Here is a 12752-nt window from a genome sequence, read left to right on the forward strand (position 1 = left end):
TGTTTATATTTAAAAAAATATATCTTTTGTCTGATTAATACCATTTAATATTTGTTGAATACAAATATATTTCAAATTATGATGCAATAATACAAGGAATGAAAACTGAGGAAAAGTATACAAGTTCCCCCTCAACACATATCTTTCGTTCTCTTTAACCCACACATAACTATAAAAGAAAACCTTTCGTCCTAATTTTATAATGTTTATTATTTGAATAAAGGTTCTATATGATTTCTCGTGACAACTACGCACTCATTAAATATTTAGGAAGGATATACAAGCAGGGAAGGCGTATATTGGGCGTAATAGTGAAGACCATAGCGCAGCGTGGAGGAGCAGACAGTAGGGACGGCCTGACCCACCTCACGCTATTATACTTCACCTCCTCCAGAACATTCTCCCAAACAGCCAATTATGACAGACAGTGAATGGGACTCGGTGACAGTACTTCGCAAGAAGCCTCAAAAGTCTTCACAGCTGAAGAGCGAGCAGGTAGTGTGTGTGTGTGGCGAGGGCGGCGTGGAGGGAGATAATAAGGTGCGTGGGAGAAGGTCCAGGACTCCTGGCATGGTGGCCTCGGCCAGCCACAGCCTCCCATGGCACCCCTCGCTCCCAGCTCTTGGCACTGGGTTATGACACTGTGGGAGAAGAAGGAGAGACACACAGCTTAGGTGGTTGGGCAGTGCTGCTCCCCCTACACTTCCTCCTATATGCCTCGTCACATAACTCATTGCTCTCTTTCTGCTCAAGTAAACTCTAATTCAACTCGCTCCTATGCTACAACTGACTATTCTAATACAGTATATCCTAAGCTACTTCAACACGTCAAGAAATTGTATTCAAGTAATGGCTTTATTAGTTAACTTGTCCTGACAACCTGCTCCTTGATGGCCTCTTAGAGACGTGTGTAGGTGTCTTGGGCTGGTTTCTTAGTTTCTTATTCCATGTTGATATTCAGATAATACCAAACTCTTGAAAGCATTTGAAAGTACAAGGCCAAAATGTCACTTCGAGTTAGTCCTGCATTTCTTGACTAATTGATATGCTAGGTTATATTACGCTAGGTTATATTTGGCTGTGTAGAGACTGGGGTAACATAGTTTAGAATTGACAAGTACATAGGCCACTATTTTTGCACATTTGGATTATAAATCCTTATCAGAACAGTGAAATGATTTGTTTTGTCGAGTAGAGAAAATGCCTAGCTGCCTGGTTGTTAGTTCATTGGTTTTCAGAGGCAACAAGAGGTAGACTAGAGGTAGGCTTGTACTGACGTCCCTCCGAGGTCAAATTACATACTCCTCCCGGTCCAACTGCACAACAGTTGCCGAACTCCCGAGCACCTATTTACTACTAGTTGAGCACTGGCATTAAGTGAAAGGAAATGTGCCAAACCGTTTCTTCTTCTTCATATCGGCAGTCTCAATTTTGCTTTTATCCATCATGTACTTTCTTTGAGACATCTGACTGTTTCAGTTTCTTCATTCTGATACTTTTGCTGAGATTGTGTTAACCCCTGTACAGTGCCTGTTTCATGTGGTAACTTTTTGGTGCTGGGCTTAATGAATTAACATCAACCTCATAATTTAAAAAATATGAAAACTATCAAAATATAGCCAAACAACCATTTTCATTTTGAATCACAGAGTGGAAAAGAAAATTAAAAAAATTAAAATATTGCTAAATTAATTTTTTTTTACACCACTCGTTGAGCGCCTTAACCATGTTCAATGTTTGTTGACCATACTCAGTGCAGGGGTTAAGCAAGCTACCCCTTACCTTAAAAGATCTTCTTCTTTGGATGTCTCCTTTGTTCTGTGGGGGCCTCTACCTCCATTACTTGACTTACTTTATAATGCTCTAGGATTTTTGGGTTGGGTGTCTAATGTTATTGTGACTTATCAGCTGCATCTGTTTACTGATGTGTATCACATGGGCTCAAGCTATGTCTCCAGCCATTACCCTGTGGAACAGTGGTCTCTGGCATTAGTGCAATTTCATATCGTTGTTTGGGAGATTCCAGTATTGTTGATTGCAACGGAGTTCGGAGGTTTCTGGTGGATCAGTGCTTTAACTGGGAAGTCTTTCTGATCCCTATTGTACTGTACTGTCTTTTCAGGCTTCTCATTCTTTAGTCTTAATAGCGTTCCACATTCTTAGGGTGTGTGTATGTGAGCCACTGCTCGGTTTTTATCTCTTATTTAACTGATTATTATTGCAGCAACTTGTGTAATTATGAAAACTTATTTATTGTTTTTGTTAATTAATACCCATCAGTGTTTAATAGTATTTTTTTTTTTTTAAGGCTGTGAATCAAGCAAGACGAAGTGGAGCCCAAATAGAAACCAGCTCAAAATGCAAGTACAGTACTAGTATTCTTTCTTTATAGATTCAAGTGCACTTTCTTTCCTACGATACTTAAGCCCTTGCATATGTTAATTCATTGGACATACTGTAATAGTTTCTCAGCCAAGAACACACTCGTATTCAAAAAATAGTTACAGTACATGCATTAAGTTAAAATTTGTTTCATCCATTTCCTCAAAAGCCTGAATTTTACATAAAATATGATGCAGACTGGTTGAATCACACAACCTCACGAGTGTGTTGAGCTTACCGAACCATACAGTAGATGGGCTGTGCTCCCAAGTTTGCAGCAAAACTCCTTACCAGTCTAGCACCTTGTACCTTCTTGCATGTTTATAACAGTTTCTGTAGGAATTACTTATGTTTGGCACTACAACTTCCAGTGGATAGTGTACAGTATATGATATCCATCATGGAGTAGCAGTGGGGAAAAAAAAAAAAGAGCACAAGTCATTGATAGGTGTATCCCAGTGTGATTGCAACTGAAGCTCTGTCATCATTGGGGAAAAAGGTCCCATAATCATGGAATCATGTGTCTAGGTGTACCTTTCCTTATTTTTATTTCTGCCTCACCTTCCCCTCTCACCTTATTTTGCCTTCATTCTGCCTCTTTTTCCCCTCTCTTCCTTTCTTTTCCTCCTCCCCCTTTCTCCTCCTTATCCTCTTTTTGAAGCATCTTTTCCTTCCTCTCACCTTTTCCACCTTCTCACCCATTTAGTTCACATTCCCCAACTCCTAACTACATTTTACAATTTCTTCCCTGTTCACTCATTCCTTCTAGTCCTCTGTTTTAATGTACTTTTTCTTGTCTTCTTCCACCTCCTCTCATACACTACAGTACTTCAGAATGTAAATAATTAAATGATTTAACTTTGTACATTTATTAGTTGTCTAAACTTTGACTAAATGCATACTAATGTTATGCACAGATGGAGCTGCAAGCAATAAGCAGCATGGTACATCTATGAACACAGCCAAGCTTGACAGGGAGACAGAGGAGCTCAAGCATGAGAAGATAACGCCAGATGTGGGTAGACTCATCCAGCAGGGTCGTCAGGCTAAAAATTGGACTCAAAAGGACCTTGCTACTGTGAGTGTAACCCTCTTGACACCTGTAGAACCATTATCCATCTTACCATAAACACTTTGTTGTTGATGCATTCCGAGTTTAATGATTATTATAAATTTCTATGGTTGCTCTTTCTGCTTAAATGCTCTTTTAGGTCGCAAGAGAGGCTAGAGACATTCACAGCTCATATCCTAAATTATTGGGATCGTCTCAAAGCTCTCCAAATGTACTCACTAGAAAGGAGATGAGAGAAAGAGAGAAAATAATATACACGTGGAAAATACTGGAGGGCCAGGTCCCAAATCTACACTGTAAAATAACATACTAGAGTGAACTATATGGAAGAAAATGCAGAATAGAACCAGTGAAGAGCATGGGTGCCATAGGCACAATCAGAGAACACTGTATAAACATCAAGAGGTCCATGGCTGTTCAACATACTCCCAGTGAGTATCAGAAATATTGCCTCAACAAACGTGGACATCGTCAAGAGAAAACTAGATAGTTTTCTTCGAAAAGTGCCAGACCAACCGGGCTGTGATGGATATGTGGGCCTGCAGGCCACTCAAAGTAACAGCCTGTTGGACCAAGCTCTCACAAGTTGAGCCTGGCCCCAGGCCGGGCTTGGAGAATAGAAGAACTCCCAAGACCCCCAGCCAGCAGGTATCCAGGTATATATCCATCCATCCACACAACACTTCACTCTGTGGATGTAAAGTACAAACTATGAAATGCATGCAAATGGGGATTGTGCAATTTATAGAAGGGTTGAGAAAGGAGCAGCAACTAAGCCTAACATTTCCTAGGTACACACATACATTATTATGCCTAAGATTATGCTTATTTAGGCCAAGGCAGTTTAAGGTAAGTTGTTGTAGTTTTTGTTATGTCCTTTATTATACCATTTGTACAAAACTTTACCCTTATATTCTTTGGGTGCAACACTCCAAATTTTGTACATTTCATCCACTGTCATTACATGCACTGTAATTTTTGGATGATGTTTTTTTTTTAATAGGAATAGATGAAATATTGATTTTGAAGCCTCTGAAATGCATCTCTATTTTGCTCATATATTCTGTATGTATGTCTGTATGTACTATATGTATAGTATTCCTAACTTAAATTTTCATGTTAATCTGAAATAGAAATCGATACTTTGCTAAATCAAGTTCACTGCACATAGTCACCATTTATGATACCATCAATGATAGTGATTTTTAAAGATAGATTTGTGTATTCATCTCTCAAAAATTCAATGTTTTACATCACAAGACTGCTAATTTGATCTAATTATACTGTCCTCCCTTTCTATCTTTGTGAAAGTAATGAACAAGGAAGGTTTATTGCTTATTTACTGCATTGCAGTGCTAAACAGTTGTATGTCCTAAGAATGTTGTTGTAATGTACAGTAGATTCAATTTTGTCCAACTACATCAGCTTGCAATGTTGCCCAGGGCTGACTGCTTGCAAAGTTATCTAAGAAGTACTATATGTAGATGCTAAAGCAGCAGCACATGATCTTAGATCAACTCACTGATGTTGGGCCTTGCAGTGGATGCTTCCCTCAGACAGGTGTTCCAGAGATCATGGTTCTACTAGATCATGCAAATCTCCGGCACAACACTTAGGTCTGGAGAGTCTTGGAGGTCCTAATCACATTTATTAACACTTTGAGGTTCCACAGACTGACTATCTCGTCACTCATTTTTCTACTGAATGTGTTCCAACGACGCAGTACTGAGTCACTCATTAAAATATTTTTTAAAAATTTAAATTTTATCAGATCAATCTGGTAGTGGTTTTAAAATAAGCGCCTTTAGATTGCACACAATTTGATACCAAAATCAAAGATATAACATGAAACCTGATGTCCAAACACTTAAAATATTATAAATAGGCCTATGGTCCGAATATTAAAATATTTGTTAAAATTCTATTTATTGTCCTATTATCTTGGGACTAGTTTTAAAATGCGCGCCTTTTTATTGCGAACAATTTGATACCAAAATGAAAGATGTAACACAAATATTTATGTCAGAACACTGGAAAGTTATAAATAAATTTGTGATGATGAGCGTCCAGAATTAAAATATTTGTTAAAAATCCAGTTATTGCTCTATTATTCTGGGACTAGTTTTAAAATACTCGCCTTTTTATTGCGAACAATTTGATACCAAAACGAGCGACGTAGCACGAAATTTGATGTTATCAAATTGAACGAGTTGAACATTAGGTTGCAATGTACAAAATGGCGCTCGTTCACAGGTAACTTTAGGCTTTTCTGCGGGGAGGTACTCCAGCCTTTTGTACATTTTATTCATACACATCTGTAGGGAATTTAATTGCGAACACAATGATACCAAAATGAGCAACGTAGCACGAGAATTAAGGTAAAAAAATGGAACGAGAATGCACATGTTACTGATTTTGTGCGTTTTTGCCGACTTTACGCTTTGCTGTTGGGAGTCACGCTAGGCTTTTGGACATTATATTTATACACACCTGTAGAGAATTTAATTGCGAACACAATGATACCAAAACGAGCGACGTAGCACGAGAATTAAGGTGAGAAAGCTGGAACGAGTATACACATTTGGGTGTCACCGCGCGCTTACCCGCACAGAGGGGCCACGTTCCCCCTGTCAACCGCGAGTTTCCACGGAGCGCGAAAGTGTTAAGTATGAATAGCACTATCATCATTTATTAGATAAGACCTTTGTTTTGAAGTCCCTTTAAATTTTGAAGTATTCTCGCTTCAACTGTAAATAATGATTCTAATTTTATTCGTATACTGTATTAATTTTAGTAAGTAACTAATAGTTAACATTGCTGAGCACCTTTGTGCAGTGATTTCACCAACTGGCTGATAAGAAGAAATTATACATAACTTGAGCATGTTACTGGCTAACTTAGAATGACTTCTTTACTCTCTCCTCCTCCCTGATGGCTGCCTTCTTTAGATGCGCAACCCTAGCTATGTATTGGCCAATATAAGGCGAGCACTTTTTCTGGCTTCTTTCTAATAGGCTGTTCCGAAAATGTAAGCTGGAACCTTGCCAATATCAATACTGGTGGTCAAAATGGTTGGAAGTCTGCTCTGACCCCACTTTCTTCTTAAGTCATAGTAGTTTGTAACAGCCAGGATGGATACCAGTTATATTTTATTTATACTCAATAGGATTTATCCAAGAATTGACAAATTTAGAATCCAGTGCACTCTGCCTGTGCACCTCCCCCACCCTCCCATCACAGCTACTTTATAGGCAAATATTAAAATTACATTAAATTAGGAAGTACTTTCATTGTAACATTTGACCCATTTAGTACTGGGAACAATTTTGATCACATTCAATACTGTATCTGCTATTTCACTTGTGCGTGCACACACATACATTCATAGGCAATTACAAATACACATTGGACTTCTTTTTATGTGTAATTTCACTAATTTTGCTATTTTGCTTTCTTGTAGCGTATTAATGAGAAGCCACAGGTGATCCAAGAGTATGAACAGGGTAAGGCAGTGCCAAATCAGAATGTCCTCGGAAAAATTGAGAGGGCTATAGGTGAGTGTTGGCTTGCACTTTGGCTATAAATGCATGAGGAAGGCAATGGACTTTGTTGGTTGGGGTGAGGGGCTATGTCTATATCTGGATCTTGTTTGGCATTATTTGGCAATAATACGCCCAAAATAATTTGGCAGTAATACTCGGTTATTATATGTTAAGTTCATATGCCCAAGCACAGAAAAGTGAGGAGGCGAGTACATATTTTGATAGTTTTGATTCTTTTATATTGCAATGAATGTTCTGATTGGAAAATTAAGGTAGAAATAGATGATGTCGGGAGTACATGAAGGAGTGTTACTTGCCTAGTGTTGACCCTTATGAACACATGTGAAATGGTGGTTTGGTTGGAATGTGAAATATCAAGATTTAAAGCAGTAGAATTGAATAGTCTGAGAATCGTGTGCATTTAAAAAATAAATTATAGAATGAAAATGTCTTTGAGAGATGGCAAGTGAGAGTGAGTTAACAAACCACAAAATTATTAAGAACCGACTGAGCAATGGTTTTGAGCATGTTGAACAAATGAATGTTATGGTAGACTGAAAATGAGTAAGTATTTATGTGAATTTGAGGGTAGATGGAGGGAAGAATGGCAGAAAAGGAGCAAACGGTGAGTGCGTGTGTTAGAAAATTAAATTGAACGTGTACAACACGGGATATGGCAAGGGTGGGTGTAAACAGTTTGTTTAGATAGCATTCATGCATTTGTTTATCTTCCTCATGACAATTCATGAGTAGCACTGTACATTTGGCATGTGGAGATGTAGGATGCTGTTGTAGATTTTTGCTGAGTATGTAGTATGTTTGGTGTTTCTTCATGTGTGATGCTATATAGTGTGAATTATATGATGAATGAAGGGATGAGTGATGCATTTTTTTATATCTGTACTGTTATTTCAGTATATAGCATTGTTTTCATTTTTTACTCCGTGCTTTTGCCTTCCATTCCATTAAACTGGGAAGGTGGGTAATAATGATGTTCATTGTGTGTGTTAATCATGCTTGTTGGTGAAGTATCATTTTAAACTCTTTGGAAGTGTCTTGAGTCAATTGGGCCTTGTTTTCTTTATATAAGTTGGAGAGACCTGCAGATTAATGTAACTAATTTAATTTTATTAATATCGCTAGAGTGTGTCTCTGCTTGGTAAATTAATATTCTAGGTTTAAGCCCTGACCTTCATCAATCAGTTTGAAAGATCTTGTGATGGTAAGGAAAAAAAAAACTCGTACTGAAAATTGATATGATTCATACTAAACATTTTCAGGGCTACGCCTGAGGGGGAAGGACAAAGGCCAAATTATGCAGCCTATTGTGAACAAGAAGAAGTAAAGTGAAGCAGATCGTAGCTTGCTGTATTCACAAGGCTTACACCATGCAACCTGAGTTGTTTGGCTTCACATTTTAATTTGGTAACCCAAGTCTGTGTGAATGCTTTATTGCTTTATAAAGCTTTGTTTATTAATTGTGTAAGGAGCTTATAGGTTTTGTTAATATTTATTTTTCTTGGAAAGGAAGGACTGTTACTTGTTAATGTTGGAAACGTATGCAAAACTTGGAACTGCTTTATATTAAAGGATTCTACTGTTTTTATTTCATTGTTATCTCTCTTAAGAAAAATTATGCTGTAATTGACCAATGTAATCAATGAAATTTGTAAGGAAGTTATTTTGCTGATCACATCTTCTGCATTACTTCCTCTTGATGTTAAGCTTTCCAACATAATATGTTTTGATACCTCTGTATCCATGCAGTTTGATGGGTAAATATTTGAGAGGGTCTTTAGGCTACCAGACATTTTGAGTGTTTACAAACAAAGACAGGTAATGGTAAATTAAGGAGGAATGAGTTAGTCATTGGATCTTTAATTTGTTTCGTTCGGCATACCTAATTGTTAAACTTTTTTTTTCAATTTTTTAAGGTGTATGCTGAATAAAGACCTTTCAAATTTCTGCATAGTAGTTTTGAAGTATCCTAAAGTGAAGCTGTAAATAAGTACTCCAGCGAGTGTACACACTTTACCTTGCAGTATTACAAAACTTATTTTGACTTGCAAATTTATTTGCAAAAATATTGGCTTTGTCTCAATGACGCTGTCTTTCTGAGAATTTTTCCTGAAGGGCCACAAACAGCACTTTGCAGGCCTCCGATTCATTAACTGTCCAGGTGTAAAGGCGAGTTTTTTAACTATGAAAAACATTTTTCACTGCTGTATCTAATATTTAGCTGCAACAGCTACTATGCACTTGCACTGATAAAAAAATGTCAAGGAAGGAAAACACTCAATTCAGGAGAGAGGGAGAGAGATATGTAAAAAATACAGTGCACACTCAAAAATGTGGACTGAATCGTTCCAGACATTGTGTGGACATCTAAAAGATTGCCGCTTTTTTTGGGGGAGGCTAATGAAATTGTACAGATTTTTCTTTAGCAAATGGTAACACTACACGTTTCAGCATATTTAGACATCCAAATAACACAATGTAAACATTTTTGTTCCTGGGTTATTTTATTACCTAATTGCTTATGCCTAAACAGTACAGAAATTAACTTTTCACTCAAACTTTGCTTGTGTAACTAGGACGGATTCTTTTGAAATACATCGCTCCAATGAGAAAACTGTTGAATTTTCATCTTTTTTGTTCACATAGTCTGAAAAGGCAACAAATGAATCAAATTAACATGTATTTATACTAAAGTTACACAAAAATTACCACAACAGATTTAGAAGCGAGTAGTTTTTAAGATTTATGCTTCCTGTGATCTGAGACGTACACTTTCACCCAACAAGTTGCACTGCCTGAGCCTAGAAGTCAAAAGCTCAGCACAGAACTTGGTGAGAGCAACATTGTTAATTAAGTCATTGAGGTCTTTTTGGTTTGGGAAGTATGGGTTTCTCTCCTCAGCTCCACTTCTGAAATTGTCGTCTGGATCTACAACATCTTCCCCGCTCCCAGACTTGCAGACAGCTGCACTCACTGGAAGAATGAGTATGGGGAGCTCAGCAGTGTGGCACCAAGGTGATGGATGAAGGAAGGTCCAGAGATGTGATAACAGGTGTATTCTTGCCAATCTGAAGTTTGGAAGGGTCCACCATGCAGAAGTAGCAGCCGCCCGAGTGGTTAGTGGCTTCCTGTCAAATTCTTGTTATAACAAATCTCATGCCTCTCTCTTTTTCCTCTATCATCCTACAAAAGAGCAAAGTAAAATTGAAATAATGAAACTTTGTTTCTTAATAAGTTTAATTCTAACTTTGTTTTATGTATCAACCATTTTAAATTCTGTTTTCTTAAATTTGTTTTATACTTCACACAGCTTCTAGTTTAATAATACATTTAACTTCATGACCTTAATATAGTACTGTTTATTCTTAACCATTTCTTTAATCACTCCAATATGTACATCTGTTATTGTGTCATCATTTCCACTAGTTGGAACGATTTTGAATTCTAAAAATCACATTACTGTACCTAAATGTAGATTACAAAACATCTTACACAAGATTGGTAATTAGAATAGCCTGGAAAAACATGATGTAATATGCTTCTTTTGGAACCTAACCTGTTCCAATATGTGGTATGTTGTGCACTCAACTGATACAATTATCAGTGTGAGAAAACAACCATTTAATTTCCTAGGATGCAGAAGTGTGTGAAATGGAAATGGTCAAGACAAGATTAATTCCAGTGACTTCCTGATGGAGAACGTGTGTTCAGATATCGAGGCAAGATTGTTGTCTGTAGGTAAGCGAGACTGAGCAGTTTTTTTTATGGCAAAAGTTAAGATTTCATTTTTCTGCTCCTTAGAATAATTGTATCCAGTATACATTTGACAGGTGTAAAGTGATGTTTTAAGATAACAAAATGACAGGTGTTCATAATGCTTGGCTCTGTTACAGAGCAAAATAGTGCACACAAGGGTGAAAATGAAATTTAGATGAAAAAGTGGACTTTAAAATTAATATGTAGGTGTTGCCTAAGTGTTTCAGTCAATTTCACCTGCAATATTTAGTCATTATTATAGAATATTTTGCATGTTCTAAGCAATGATGATAAAACATTTGTTACTATTCTTGAATTTTTTATGACAATTGTTAATCATCTACATTTTACAGGAATATAATATTTAAATGTCAGATATATAGCAGAAGGTAGCATATATCAAATCTATGAATAATTTAACATTAACCTTTTTTAACTGTAATACTGTACTGTAAGTGTATGATTCATTAATTATCATTGTTTATGGAATACTATATTTATTTATGATTATACTTTTAAAACCCCTAGAATTTAAAGCTTCAATAGTAAATGTTAAATTTTACAGGTTTTCTGTGAAAATTTTTACCCTGTTCTTCTTTTCCCAAGTCCTTGATGCCTTTCAAATTGATCATGCATTGCCCTAAATGGGAAATACGTCTGAACTCATTACTAGATTCATACCAAATGGATCTTTCCCAGTGTTTTGCAGTTTGTGTACTGTATGATGTATCAGAATATCTTAAATTTAAATTGTTCTCCATTACAGTATTCTGTACCAAAATTGTGATATTTGGATGATTACCATCATTAATTAACTTAACAAATCTGTTTTTAGCTTATTGTTTCATTGTTGGCAATTATAAAATTTTATCATTTATAGCAAAAATATGTAAAAATATAGATATCACTACTTGTAGATAGGTAGCAGGTATCTTCTGATAGTACCTACTACCGTTTGTCATTGTTCGCCCACCCTCCCTCGACCGCCCCTTGTGTGGCGCTGCCTCCCTCTCCATACCCCATTGGTATTTTAACCTCTCAACTATGTTCTTTGCTGGATTTACCTCTGGCCCCTTCCTCCTAACTTCACTGCACGTTTTCCCTAGTTTTGTGTGTCCTTTGCCTTAGTTTTTTTTCCTTTATTTGTCTTTTTCTTGACCTCTGGTCCTTACTCTGTTTATTTTTCAGTGGAATATTTAAAGTTTCTTTGCAAATTTTCCAGAACAACTTCTGAATTTTCAATTTTCGCCGCTTTGTGCCAGTCTCCAGGAGCCAATGCTTGGCAGTCGTCCTGGTCACTTTAGTTATGCTTTTCTTTCCTCCCCTGCTGCTTTTACCGAGACTCCTAACTAATGATTTCTTGATCTGGAATGATTTTCCCTTTGTCCCTCAACTTTAGTCAACAGTTCATTCTTCTGCAGCTCGTATATTTATAGGTTAATGGCACACTTGTTCCATTTTTATTCCCCTGCATGTTCTTTCAATTCTTGATCTTAGTTACCTCTTGGACTAATTTCTGGAGCCTGCACTTCTTTTGTGTGATCATAACTGTCAACATGTCCTCTGGGGTGAAGCTGATGAATACCCGAGGCCATCTCTTGGAACCTTTCGTCCTCTTTTTCTCCATTGTTTCTCCTAAAGTCTGTCGAGCCAGTTTGTGTTGACTCACACTTGCACCCTTTCCTGTGCAATCTTTTCATCTTTGCCTCTGCTCATTCTCCATTTATATAGACGTGGGATAGAGGGTCCTGGATAACCTCCATAACAGTGACCATTACCCCATTCTCGTAACACACTTCTTTCCACCTCTCTCGTTCCTTTGGTGGAGGTTTGATAAGGCGGACTGGAATCTTGTCGCCCTCTATGCTCTTACCAACCTATTCAATCTGCCACTCTGGCACCCCCCCCCCCCTCCACTTCCCCCTCCTTTTTCACAAGACCTTATTGAATATTGCCCCCCCCCCCCTTCCCTCATCTATTCC

General features: G+C 37.3%; 1 protein-coding gene across 1 annotated transcript; it reads left to right on the forward strand.

The window, feature by feature from the left end:
* The first annotated feature begins 311 nt into the window (after window positions 1-311).
* mbf1 (multiprotein bridging factor 1) lies at window positions 312-8961 on the forward strand. The gene is made up of 5 exons (XM_045729537.2): window positions 312-495; window positions 2309-2360; window positions 3300-3460; window positions 6915-7008; window positions 8277-8961. Exons 1-5 carry the CDS (start codon window positions 418-420, stop codon window positions 8339-8341), a joined length of 450 nt encoding a protein of 149 aa, XP_045585493.1. The 5' UTR covers window positions 312-417; the 3' UTR covers window positions 8342-8961.
* Window positions 8962-12752: the final 3791 nt, after the last annotated feature.

Source organism: Procambarus clarkii, chromosome 94, assembly GCF_040958095.1.
Source record: "Procambarus clarkii isolate CNS0578487 chromosome 94, FALCON_Pclarkii_2.0, whole genome shotgun sequence".
Taxonomy (NCBI): domain Eukaryota; kingdom Metazoa; phylum Arthropoda; class Malacostraca; order Decapoda; family Cambaridae; genus Procambarus; species Procambarus clarkii.